This window comes from Ammospiza nelsoni, chromosome 17 (assembly GCF_027579445.1).
Source record: "Ammospiza nelsoni isolate bAmmNel1 chromosome 17, bAmmNel1.pri, whole genome shotgun sequence".
NCBI classification, from domain to species: domain Eukaryota; kingdom Metazoa; phylum Chordata; class Aves; order Passeriformes; family Passerellidae; genus Ammospiza; species Ammospiza nelsoni.
This window is the reverse complement of record NC_080649.1, coordinates 3,161,798-3,175,322: the sequence shown is the minus strand read 5'-3', so window position 1 is coordinate 3,175,322 and position 13,525 is coordinate 3,161,798. Positions and strand designations below refer to the sequence as shown.

The window sequence follows — 13,525 nt, the reverse complement described above, 5'->3', positions numbered from 1 at the left end:
CATGGGAATTTAAACAGGAGCTGGGACTTGAGGTCATTGCCACCAAGAATAAATTAGAGAGGGGTGTGCCACAGCAAATGCCACCTTCAGCTCTGCTCTGTACTAAAGCTGTGGGGCTAAGCTCCAAGTAACAATCAAACCCAAAGAAACAGGCTCAAGGAAAAACATACGGATAATAGCAATAAGAATGTCTGAACAGAGAATGAGATGGGCCACGGGACTTTCAAAATGTTTGTGCTGCTGTCAGGAAGCTGAATGAGACAGCAGACTTCAACAGCTGGGAAAACATGTTGCAAAACAAGGAGAATTAAGTAATTCTCCATATGTATATCCTACTCTGAGGCATTCTGGACAAGTTCAATCAATTTCTCCAACCAGGACAATCTTTTTTTCCATGTTGCACATGCACCCTGCCAGCTACAAATCCTGATACAGTTTAAGCCTAAATCCACAGCACATCTGGAGTCGGGCAGGGCAGCTCTGGGCAGCATGGCCCAGCCTTTAGCACAGAAGTAATGGGCCCTGTGGTATGTGTTGGATGACATCCTTGGACAGCTGTGTCATCCTGAACACATCCCCTGCTGCTGGGTGCTGGATTACACAAACAGTTCCCCCTGCACTCCATAAAACACTCCTAAGCAGTGTTACCCAGCTCTGAACCACAAGCAGCTGCATGTGCCTTGCTGTACCAGGTACAGAGATCACAGTGTCACAGGATCCCCCTCACCTCCCTCTGCAAATTTAGGTCTTGTTGATCAAGCAGTAATTTATTTCAGCAAGACCCCTTCTCTCAGAGCCATGCAAACCCCACAGCACGACTCAACGCTCATTATGGGTGCTGGTGGTGCCCTGCTAAGAGTGGCTGTGCTCAGGCACAGCTCAGTGCAAGTTTAAACCTGCCCCACTTCCAGCAGAAAATGAAGGCTAAAAGCAGCTGGGTGCATCTGTTCCTAGGCAGCACCTCCAAATCAATCCCGAGACACGGAACGGCTTAATAAGGCATGCCCTAAAACACAAAGCCTCAGTGCTGCTAATTAAAACAACATGAGGATTGCTGGTGGCCAGAGAGCCTAAGCTGAAGATGAAAGAGCAGAAATTTTATCCATCTGAGATAGGCACATCAATGCTCAAGGCAGTCCCCAAACCCACTGTGGATGCACAGGAATGGCAGCTGCCCAAGCCAAGGACAATGCCATCCCACACCATGCAGCCACATGCCATCATCTCAGCACTGACCCAGACAACTGGGTACCACAAAGCCATAAAAATTCCATGCTGTGAAAAGGAGTTTTAAGGAAAACTCTTGGAAATGCAAGTCCCTGCAATGTGGCCTGGCTCTGAAAGGAGTGCTGGGGGTTTCAAGCTCTCTGCTGCTCCGTGCATGCATTATTTCCATGGCAACGGCAGCTTTCAGCTCCCCATCTCTTGCTGGCTGAAAGCCCTGCAGTGCTTTGTGCTGAGACTGCAAAGAAGGGAAACCATCTCCCTCTCCCACAACACGGCGCCAGGGCCGGCAGCAGCAGCAGCTGGGAACAAAAGCCTTGTCTTCAGCAGTGTGGGGTCTTGGGAGGAGGGAGGCTGAGCACAGAGGATGGACTTCCTTTTCTGGGGCAAAACAGCACTTCCCCCACCATGCAGAAGTGCACCCTCACCTCCCAGTGCTGCACAACTCAGCCAGCAACATGTGCCTTTCCTTGTTCTACCACAGTTGCCAGTTTTGGGTTGCTCTGTAGTGCTGGGAGGAGGAATGTGCATCCTCAGAGATGAGGAATTTGAGCGCTGCTTCCATGCAGGGATCCCTCCAAGATGGAGGCCTGGAAAACCCTGCTGTCACCAGGAAGCCTGGCTCCATGTGCAGTCAGCAAAACCTCAATACTCAGCCAAATCTGAGTGAAAGCTGCCTCTGCCCCAGCACCAGCTCAGACTGCACACACACAGAACACATTGTAGGGTGGCTCAGAGAGAACTGATCTTTTTCCTTGGCTAACTAAGTTTTTCCTCCACCCTGCTGTTTGTCATATAAAGATTCAAGCCCTGGTCACTAACCAGGAGCCAAACTTGGTGCCACACAGCTGGAGCCACAGTGGCCCTGGCAGATGGTGCCAGCTCATCTGCATGCTCCCTGTGCAGCTGGGCGCTCACAGGGGCAGGGCAGCTCTGCCCATTGCTCAAGTTAGCATTAGCCACATTTTGGCCCCTGCAAGGTGCACTTGGAACTCCAGGTGAGATGCACAGGCAGTGACCTGGGTATGTGTAGAGCTCTTACTGCTGAGCCCAGCACACAGACACAGAGGCAAAGTGAAGGCTTGCAGCTGGTTCACATCATTTGCTTTACAGCATATCCATAGCTGGCCCAAATATGAATGAACCTCCCTGCAAGATTTAATGGAGACCCCAAGGGTATCAACACAAACTCCCAAAGCCACAGAAAGGATCCAGGTGATGGAGCACAGGGATACAACAGGTCCACCATCTGGTCCTCCTCTCCCCACCCTCGAAGCACTCTGAGATTTTGGGAGAGACACATTTTGACCTTCCCCTTGCTTTAGGTTCAGCTATGTGAGTGCAGTCCTTCCAACCAGAGAGGGACTCCTTCCAGGATCAGTCATCACCAGAGGCACTAGCAAAGCCAGTGCATCCTCTCCAAGCTCTGTGGAGCTCCCTAGATTAGCCCTTTCCTCCCTTAGGGCAACCATTTCCTGCAAGCAAGAGCATTAACTGAAATTCTTCATTCTGGAGAGAGAGGAGACAGCAGGAATATGAAGAACCACTGCAGCTGATGCTGAGACACCACATCCTGCTACCCAAATTCCTCACCCTCGACTTCAAATCCTGAAGTCGTTAAAGACTTCTAAGAAGAGCACAAAGCTACTCAGCAGATTTTCAGCTAATGAATCAACACAAGCTGTCCAGGAAACCAGAAATCCAGCCCACTGGAATGCTGTAACCCCAGGGAGGGGGGGAACAGGCAGTACACTAGGAAGGAAATGAAACAGTGAAGCAGTAGGAAAGGAACATTTCAGCACTGATCCCTCTTACATGATCACTCTGCTGCATTACACATTTTAGGGAAAAAGCAACTTCAATTCATTTTGCCCATTGAAGGGTTCATGTTTTTCAAGCCTAAATTCTGTTATTTAGTGCTGACATTTGTACATTTTGAAAACAGCTCAGCTTTTGCAAAAACGGTTAGAAAAAACCTGAGATTTAAACATGAATCAACATTGCCACCTAGTGCCTAGCAAACCTCCTTGCCTCAACACCAGGACATTCCTTTCCCCATTGTGAAGGGTAAACGTTAACAAAACCTATCTGGAGATCAGGATGTAAAATGGAATTGAGCATAATTCATAAACAGCTTTCTCCCCCAAAGTAAGTTCTATTTTCACATGAGAATTCAGTGCTGGCAACTTCAACTTCTCCAAACAACAGAATTTAACTATTAGGCTTCTTTAGCCAATACCTTCAAAGAAAAGACAGGACTCCTCCTCTATCAACAGTGCCCTGGAATTCACCTGTCCAGGCACCCAATTTTATAGAAGATCAGTAGGATCCAGCAAATACTTTGCTGCCCTATGCAGTCACATGAGATACTTGCACTAGGAAGGGTGAGCTGTCCTCCCAGCTCTCCTGTCCAACACTCCACAAGAGACCAAATGTGAAGCAAGCCCCAATTACCTTTCTGCAGCGGGGATTGGGACAGCTGAACCGCTTCACATCGCTGTCCAGTAGAGCTGGGAAGTTACAGAAGGGACACCTGTAGCCCAAAACAAGATGCCATTAATGCAGAGTGCCAAACATAGCTTTGCTGAAAGCTGACTTAGTCAAATAGCTGCATGGAAGTTGCTAAGGCTGCCAACCCATTGCCTGTTGCCAGGATGTGCTGACTATTGCCTTTTTGCTCATATTTCTTCAATCACTTCCCCGTTTGCAATCAAAATATTATATGCTCAGCACTGCTTTTGACCATGTAATTTAGTGGATCAGCACAGAGCTGGCAAGCAAGTCTTGGGGGAGACAAGTCTATTGAATTTTAATCTGCTCCTAGTCAAAGGCAGAATAAAAACAGACCTGGGAAGGCAGAAGACTGAATTTATAATCCAGCTCTTTAAAAGCTACCTATCTCAGAGTCAGCACAAAAGTAGAGTTCCAGGGAACAATTTTGCACAGCAGTAAGTGCAGCACTCTCTGTGGGACACTCACCTGACAAGCTCATCTGCACAGGCAGCAGTCACCTCCTCCTCGGCCTTGCGCTCGTAGTATTTGCAGAGGATGTTCTCTGGGAGCACCTTCTCCAGCTCACTGGTGGGGAAGGAACACGTGCAGCTGCCTTCCATGCAGCTCAGCTCTGACTGGGGTTGGAAAGAGGGCTCAGGTTCAGCATGACATTAGCAAAGAGCAACTCAGGATCCAGAACATTTCCAAGCAAATCACAGAGCCTTGCTCAGACAGAGCAAGGGCTGAAGTCAGCAGATCTCAGAATGACTTGGGTTTTGGGATTTTAAAAATCATCCAGTTCTAAATCCCTGTCATGGGCAGGGACAGCTTCCACTATCCCAGCTTGCTCCAAGCCCTGTCCAGCTTGGCCTTGAACACTTCCAGGGATGGAGCATCTGCAACTTCTCTGGGTAACCTGTGCCAGTGCCCCATAACAAAAATTTTTTCTCAATATCTCATCTAAATCCACCTAAGATGACTGCCAGAGAATGGCCTCACCACGGAAAGAACAAGCCTAATTAAACAAATCAGGCCTCAAACAAGCACTGGGCAGGAAGATGCTGTTGCCAGCTAGGATCACAATTCACTCCAAGTTCACTGTGACCATTTATCAGTCTGTTATTATTGTTCAGTCTCTGCTGAGAACCAGCACTCACACACTACATTCTTTTTAATAAAGTCATATGAAATATAGCTGCCAGTTTATACATTTACATGAAATGGATCCCAGAGTACAACAGCATCCCACAGTTTGAGCATCATACCCTGAGGCAAAGGAGCAGACACACTTCAGAGCAGGTTAATGACTTGTTTATAACTCAGCTAAGTACCAGGATAATTGCTAGCTAAATCAGAGACCAAGGAGGTTAGTAGTACCATAGAGGAACTAACCCCCCAATTAAGTTGGGATCACAGTGATATTATGAAGGAGAAACACTTAGGTAGAAGGAGACAGGCCAAGTCAGAGATAATTGTTCTCTGTACAGATACCACTGGTTTATTTCGTACAAAATAAAAGCCAAACAAGTTATTGTTTTACTATGAGCGTTGTATAAAGTTTTTCTAACAATCAAATTGTTAAGCATAGAGCAAAAAAAAAAAAAAAGGAGGTTAGTAACCCTGAAATCCTGTGCAAAGATCACATTGTGAAGTTGTTGGCTTCACTTGATGGCAAGACTGACTTGGATCTCAGAACACCATTCCATTCAAGTATTTCCTGGGAAGTGCAGTTACATCTGTTTTAAGTAACAACACTACACAAACAGCAATGTCATCTCCCAACAGCAATTACCCATTTCCCCCTTGTCCAGTTGTGAAATCCTTACCTTCCCAGAGCCAAAAACTGCCTCCTGAGCATATTTAATTAGGCACTCCTTGCAGAACAAGTGACCATCTGCACACTGAGTCAGCTCCTCGAAGGCAAACTCCCCGTAGCAGCAGCGGCACTCGATCATCTGCCCGTCCTGCAGCCACCAGAGGAACAGCACCAAAACATCAACAGCTATAGCAACACACACACAACTGCAAGGCAGAAAAAGCTGCCAGCATTAATGCTAAAAAAAGCTGCAGATATACACTACTCCATTAGATATCTTATTTGGTGGTCCAGATTCCCTAAGTGCAACCAGAAACTCAGTTTTAAGTCATTTTGTGGTTACATGTCCTACTTGACAGGTTCCAAAGAGCTAAAGAACATGCAGTGATTAATAATTCTTAGCTCACAGGCAGAGCAGCATTTTGGGTTTGGGAAGCTGCAGTCACAGGGAAGCAGCCTGAGTGTGCACACCACTCTCATGGGGAAAACCAAGATTCAGATCTGTTACTCTCTAAAGGAACATTTACCATCTGCCTGGGCAGACCCTGCCTTGGCCTCTTAGCTGTGGGGGTGAAGAAGTTTGCCACTGCTAGAAAGTATAAGTATAGCCCACTTTTCCAAAGTTTGAAAGGAAAATGAACATTGAAACCAAAATGCAATGCACAGCTGCTGAACTGTTCTCTACATTTTCTCTGAAGCAGAAGAGCTGATTTTCAGGTTTTTAAATAATTCCTTCTGCAAACAAGGAAGGTCTTTTCACTGGCCAAGCTCCAACAACAATGGATCTGTTTGAAACAGCCATAATGGCAAGAATGAGAGCAAACCTGATGCTATTCTGTTGCAATGTTTGTTCTGAGCAGTGAAGATACAAGCTGAATTACTACAGATCATTACATGCATCAATACTGTCTTGCTGGCCTCAGCTCCTGTCTACCTTTCCTAAAAACCAGCCAACAAACACTACACAGGTTTTGCCAGCTCAGCAAAAGCAGCACAGTGAAATGCAGCTTCAGAAAAGCTCCATTCCAGAGCTAAAAGTATCTGTGAAGGAGGAACTGCACTGTCTGTTCACAAGCTGAATTAATTCAACTTATAACATTATGGATACTGACCTTCTGATACTGCTCCTCATTCATCTGCAGAGCCAGGAGGAAGTCTGCATGCTGCAAGAAACATGTGCATCTGTATTTACAGACTAGATAAAGCAATTTTCCAAACTCTCCATTCATTTACATTATGTCAGGACTCACAAACCACCATAAAAGGCTCGCTGTCTGCTTGTAACATCACTGAGCCCATCCCTCCAGTCCATTAAGCTATTTATGATTCAGCTAAAACAGATGGAAGAAGCAAAGGCAGCAAGAACAAAGAACCAAATTCTGTCTTGTGGGGTTCAGGTTTCCATGGGCAGAGATGATCTCACCCAATGGGCCCCTCCAGAGAACATGAGCTTTTTGTTTCAAAGGAGACCTTATCCATCTGCCTAAGAGACAAGGATCTTTAAGGAGCTACTTTAGAAAGGACTGTGGGTGCAGAGCCGAGAGTTCACTCCTTCCTCAGCCTAGGAGAGGAAGACAACACAGGTTCTGCTTCAAAACACCCAGTTCTCAGCACAGGAGAAACCCTTCTGGAGCCACAGGACTGCCAGCCTGGGGAGGGCACAGTGAGTGGACACTGCCTTGGGCCTGGCACCAACACTAGGCTGCAATTACAAGCCCTAAAGCAGCAGAGAAGCCTGCTAACAATTAGAGGAAAGAGTTAATTAGTAGAGTTTACACCACTTCATAGCAAACTCTCCCCTCCAGAATGGTGTTTGCACAAGCAGCAGCTGCATATTTAAGTAAATATGAAATTCTGTGCTTAGCTTCTTTCCTTTATAATGGAGTTTCTTGCAAAGAGACATGCGTAACAGGTAGGGAAGGAAAGGGGAAAACATAGTTATTCAATACTTGGTTCAGTGTTTGAGTTTCTGTAAGAGACAGATTTTTCATGTTTAGGGCCAAAACTTCAGCAGTTGTTGAAGATTTGCACATGATCAAAGCAGCTCCTGTCACTCACCTCTGCCATCTCTTTGACTTTCTGCTCGTAGAACTCCTGCTCCAGCAGCACTGGGGGGAGAAGGGACAGCCTGTCATAGCTCCTCCAGTGCCTTCTCTTGTTCTCCAGGAAGAACATGCGCTTCTCAATCTTCACATCCCCTGAAGCAGAGTTAAAGGCTCAATAAGAAGGGATAAAGCAGCCAGAACAAAGCTTAAATCCTTCTTCCTGCATACACCACCAGCTGCAGACTTTCAGCAGCTCACACAGCACTTTACCAAGCAGAGGTGCTAATGAGGAGCATCTCCAAAACAGATACCACTGACAGAAACTCAGCTCTTTTGGGACCACATCCCCTTTCAAGAGTTGCTTTCAGCTGCAAGCCAGTTCTGCTTACAATAATGATGCAGAGAGCACAATACACAGAGCTTGGTATTTACCTTGCTCAAATTTGAAGTCTATATAGGAATATTGATTCATTTCTTTCCTCCTTTTTCGTTTCCCGCTGGTTTCAGGAGACAGCTCCTGCCACTTTTTGATAGCATCTGAAAAGGCCTAGAAAACAACACACAGCCTTAAATCTTGTGCCTGGAAAAAAGCAGGAGCACTTAATTCAAGCTGAAGCACAGTACAAACATGGGCATAGGACTGATCCAAAACTAGGAAACTCCAAAGAGGCAAATATACATCTTTCATCTGCTCACCTTGTTGCTTTATATACTCAAAGTAATTATTCCATAAAAAACAAAGCAGGTTAATGATATTTCATAACAGCTCAACTGTTAATATCAAAGTGAGTACCAGCTGTATTAAACAGCTGGTTTGGCTTCTTTTTTTGTTGCTGGGTTTGGCTTCTTGTTTAAAAAGGTGAGGTTCAAATACTCAGTGCTCAATCAATCAAGAGAACATACAAGTTTTGTTTTAGTTAAGTCCTGGAACAGTAAGCAAACAAGCTCAAGCAAGGGCATATCAGAGGAGCAGATCTAAGTAAAAACTTGAACCCACACTGACATTCAGTTTGCTGATGCTTCAAACAAATGTCTTTGCATCTCCAAGACAGTGATATTCTTTTATAAAGGAATACAGGACTCATGTCACAAGACAAAACAGGACAGTGATACTCAGGCTGCTTCTTAATTCCATGCAGCCAGTTAACCAGCAGCTAAATGTTTTACATTTAACTAAATGCCAGGGTTTTATTGGCAATTATACTGCACTTCAGTGGTGACACACAGGAACACCTCCCAGTTTAATGCATCACCCACCATGAGCCAGCTCATGTTCCCCCAGCTCTCCTATTAGGGAAAGTAAAAACTTCCTGCAGCATTCTGTCTGGCCAATAAATTTTGAAAATCTCTACTAAATGGATTAAAACTTCTTAAAAGGAAAGGAAGATTATTATAAAACCCATAACCACACAGCAGCAGATGGTACAGTAAGGCCAAAGCCATCACAGTGCTCTCTGCAGACATGGGAGATAAGCCCAGGGAAGAAAACAGACTTGAACTGGAGCACCTTTCGTGTGATTGCATAGTGCCCCTTGAGCTCATGCAGGGCCCACTTGATGTCCTGGCTGCTCAGCATTTTGAAATCTGCCATGAGGAGATCAGCTGCCTGGATAAAGCACCGCTGGTCAAGGGGGGCAAGTTTGGAAAAGTCAAAGTAGTCCACTTTAGGCACCTAGGGAGAAAATGAAAAAGATGGAAAGGTTGCTGTAAATACACACAGGAATGTCACAAATGGCTCTCAGTGATCAGGGCATTCTGCAAGACCAGCCAAAATTCAGGCACCCAACTCTGAGCACCTTAGCACAATGTGGGTGCAAAGCCTACTGGCCCAGGCACCTCTGCAGGTGACCTGCACAAGGTAAAATGTTGTTTAAAACCATAGTGAGTGGCTGCCTGAGACAGCAAGAAGTATTTAGAAAATTGCTCACGATGAAGAGTGAACAACTTTATCAGCTCAAGGTAGAGAGATGCTTTCAAGAGTAGAAAGAGGTATTCAACATCTCTCCCAGGCCACATAACACCCTCAGAGTGGAGCTCAGAGAGATTTTTTTATTAAATGGATGTTTTAAAGCACAAAATCAAGCATCTGTAGGGAGATTTGCAGTTAGGAGGCTGCAAGGCAATGCCTAAAGGCCTCACAAGAGAGACCCAAGGGCCAAGGCTACTTCATGATGAATGACAGAATGATTGTGGAATTCTTGTCTCAGTTATCAAAATGAACACTTGAGATGGGGCAGTGACAGGCAGGCAGGGCAGAGGGGCTTGCTGGAAGCAAAGGAGCAAACACTGTGCAGCTCTGGCACAGCCAAACGGCAAAGGCTGGGAAGTCATCTTGCAAGCAACTAATTATTGCTATTTAACGCTGCCTTACACATACCCAGAGGCCTCCTGTGAGAGCCAGGCTCAGTCAAGCACTCTGCAAACACACACTAATCAAAGCAGACATCCCAAGGTCCACTCAGGCTGAACAGACTGCCCAGAGGCAGCAGGAGATGTGGATACTCTCACTTGCCTTTGTCTCATCTTGGCTGGCAAGCAGGCTGCTGCTGGGGTTTAAAACCACTCTGCCTTCCTTCTTTGGGTAATCTGGGTTTTCCAGAAGAAAGTTACAAAGTCTGAAAAGATAAATATAGTTATTTCAGGGCTGGGGAGCTCAGGTTCATTTCTCATTTGTCCAGTTTTTAGTATTGGATAATTATGAGGTCACAGTCAAAGCCTGCTATGTAAGGACCAAGGGTGGTCCTGGACTAGAGAAAACTGCAAGAAAATGACTGAGAATTAAATGAAAAATAATCAGCGGTGTGGCTGCAGAAGGAAAAGCAAAAAGGTTTGTCTTTCAATAATTAAGTTTACATACATAAAGCTTGTATGGATGAGCTACTAATCATATATGGAAAAAAATACAAAAATCACATATGGAAAAAAACCACAAAAATCCATACAAAACCCATAAAAGGGTCATGTCTTCCTCAACAAACTGTTACAGATTCAAACTTGAATCAAAGCCTCCATTCTCAGTCTGCCTTCACATTAAAGCAGCCAGAGCAACCTGGTTCAGTGGAAAGTGTCCCTGATCACAGCAGAGAGGATGGAACTAGGTGATCTTAATGGCCTTTCCAACCCAAACTATTGTGTGATTCCATGATTAAAGCAGAGACAAAATCATGTTTAAGATGCATATCTCCATGGAGTACAAACTCTGAATGCAGGTTTCATTGTAACAAAGCCTGCAATCACACCAGCATTACCCAAATTCCACTAGAAACTGGTCTGGTGAGAACAGTACTTAGAAAATAACCACTAAAATTGCTGAAAATTTGCCTAATAGTCTGTAAATGCAGCATATCTGAGGTCCTAGCACAAACAGTCATAACTGCCAGGTAAGTGCAGTTTAACTGAGTATTTTAGCTTAGAAAAGACTCAGCAAGCGGTTTTAAAATGCCCCATAGGTGGAGAACCACAAATACTCCAGAAACCCTTCTGAAAGGGCAGCCTGATTCAGGCTCCCACAGCTTTTTCTCAGCCCTCACCAAGCAGCTGTGCTGGCTGGGGCCAGTAACACCAGCTGTTCCTCAGTTTCCCCAGCTGCAGAATAAGATCCTTCTGAAAAGAGCGAGGACAAACAATTAACATTTGTAGAACTATTGGAATGAGAAGGTGCTAGGCTGCAGCACAGACATAATTGCAGCTAATTTATATTCCTGATGTCAGAAATCAGTCCCTAATTAAAAAATCTGAACTGGCTTGAAGCATTAACCCACTATCAAGGCACGATTACTTTAGCTCTGCTTTCACATTCAAAGCAGGGGCATTTCTTTTGGTTTAATCAGGTATTGACATATTGAGCCAGAAGCTTTTGACTGAGTGTGAATGCTCCTGCACACAAAAGCTGAATAGATGACACCCTGCTAAGAGGGGCTCCCACATCTTATCTTTCACATCAGCTGAAAGTTTCAAGAAGATCATTTCAGGGAAAAACAACAAATATCTTAGCACTGAGCATTTAATAGCTTCCAGCTCCCACCTCCTGCCATCCCTTTGGTAAAATATAACTGTTTTAATCCAACAAAACAGAAGCTTCAAGGAGCTCAGATCGTGGCTCTAAGGAAAGGGTTTCAGCTGGGGCACGGCCAGGGTACCTCTGAATCTCCTGCATGTTGCCATTTCAACGCTGAGGATTTTGGGGGATGTTGACCTCCAGTGTGTGACAATTAGTTAAGTGGGTCCTGCTGCACAGCACACCCACACTCATGGCACTGTTCATTAATATCTGCACCACAGGACACAGAGCTGGTTAAAAGCCTCACCCCTGCCCAAAACCACTCACCCTTAGTTATTATATTTCAAGCCTGATTCAGCTTGACACACCATGGAGATCAAAAAGACCCTGCCAGCAAGGCTGACCAGTGCTTTGACCCATTTGTTCTCACACAAAAGCTGCAGTGACAACTCAAAAGATGGTTTGGTTAAAGGAATAAAAATATGGAGAAGAAATCTTTATCATCCAGTAAGTGGGTAATGCACCACTGAGCAGGCACTGTAGCTGGCCTACAGGGAAGCCTGGAAGCACCTTTTCATCTCCCTGGCTCTGTGGCACACAAAGGGAGAGAAGAGATTTCGGGAGCAGAAAGGGAAGGAGCACATTAAGACTGACAGAAGCCAATAGTGGGATTTAATTCCATCAGGCTTTGTTAAATCCCCTCCAGGACACAAACCCGAGGTTTTTCCACACAATCTGGGAAGGTCCTGCAGCCAGATGCACACCTTCCACAGCCCAACTGCCCCAAGGAATGGCTCTGCTTGCCTTCTACACTCCCACCACAACCATCCAGCCTGAGGTGCACCCAGTCCATGGTGTGGGCACCCCAAAGCTGCTCCACCACTGCAGGGAAAGCACTTCTGAAGGACCAGAAAGAATTTTTAGTCTGTTGACTTTCTAACCAAGAAGCTTTACGTGGGAGACACAACTTCACAGCACAGGCAGCACAGCAGAAGAGGAAATCTGTGCCCAATGGATGGGATCATCCTTAGTTCCTCACCAGTTAACTCACTTATGGCCCAGTGACTCATTCTAAGCCTCACGCACTCAAATGCTGCTTAATTTGTGCCCCAGTTAGCTGGAAAGGGCATTGGGTTTACACAAATGAACACTCTGGCAACCAACACCTATTCCTCATTCTTGGATCACACAGTAACCAGTCTGGACATGCTGGAGATAGCAGAGACAGTTGCAGAGGGGAGAAAGAGAGGCCACCAAGCATCAGACACCAGTCACAAGTGATTTACTTCAAAGCATCTCCCCTCGGTGCTGCTGGTGCCAGCACACGCAATCCTTCACTCCCCAGCTCTGCCCAGCAGGGCAGGGAGATGATGCAACTCAGCAGGAAGGGTAATCACTTTTTTTTTAACTTTTGACTCTAACTTGACTCCTAGAAACGTCCAGCATGATTAACATTAAGATATTCCTGAGCTGTTAATGCCATTTGGAAAGCAAGTCCTCACATTTTCTTTCCTCTCCTTTTATTTAATTTTCTTGCCCATGTTTCTGCTTAGTTTGACCAAAATCAGTCCCTCGTCAGATCTCTAGAACCAATCCTGCCAGCCCTTCAATATATTTGCTCTGTTCTATCCCCAAAAAGCAATGTGAGAGAATTCGAACAGCACCACTGCCACCTGAGCAAGTAAATGGGATAAAAGCCAAAATCATGATACCAACTAATGGACTCCAAGCCAGTGTCAGGTTTACCTGGAAAAGCCCAAAAACCAGTGAAATGAAGGAGGGAATGATTTCCTCCAACTCAAAACTCACCAACCCATCTCCATACTATGTTTTATAGCAGTCATCTGAACACCTTAATCCTGACACTCACTCTTTTTAAGAGCTCTAGTAATAGGTAAGACAAAATTATATGCAGTATATTTAAATAAGTAAATTATCTTAAAAGCA

The 13,525-nt window shown here is 45.3% G+C and overlaps 1 protein-coding gene across 2 annotated transcripts in view; it reads right to left on the bottom strand.

Annotated features, from left to right (window-relative positions):
* Nucleotides 1-13,525, bottom strand: part of RNF216 (ring finger protein 216) — a 75,671-nt gene that overhangs the window by 42,817 nt on the left and 19,329 nt on the right. For both annotated transcript variants that reach the window (XM_059484455.1, XM_059484454.1), the window contains 8 exons: nt 10,091-10,193; nt 9,086-9,250; nt 8,011-8,125; nt 7,592-7,731; nt 6,646-6,696; nt 5,544-5,681; nt 4,204-4,352; nt 3,679-3,757 (listed from right to left, as the gene is read on the bottom strand). In XM_059484455.1, the coding sequence (XP_059340438.1) occupies nt 3,679-3,757; nt 4,204-4,352; nt 5,544-5,681; nt 6,646-6,696; nt 7,592-7,731; nt 8,011-8,125; nt 9,086-9,250; nt 10,091-10,193 (940 nt within the window). The remainder of the gene's footprint in view (nt 1-3,678; nt 3,758-4,203; nt 4,353-5,543; nt 5,682-6,645; nt 6,697-7,591; nt 7,732-8,010; nt 8,126-9,085; nt 9,251-10,090; nt 10,194-13,525) is intronic.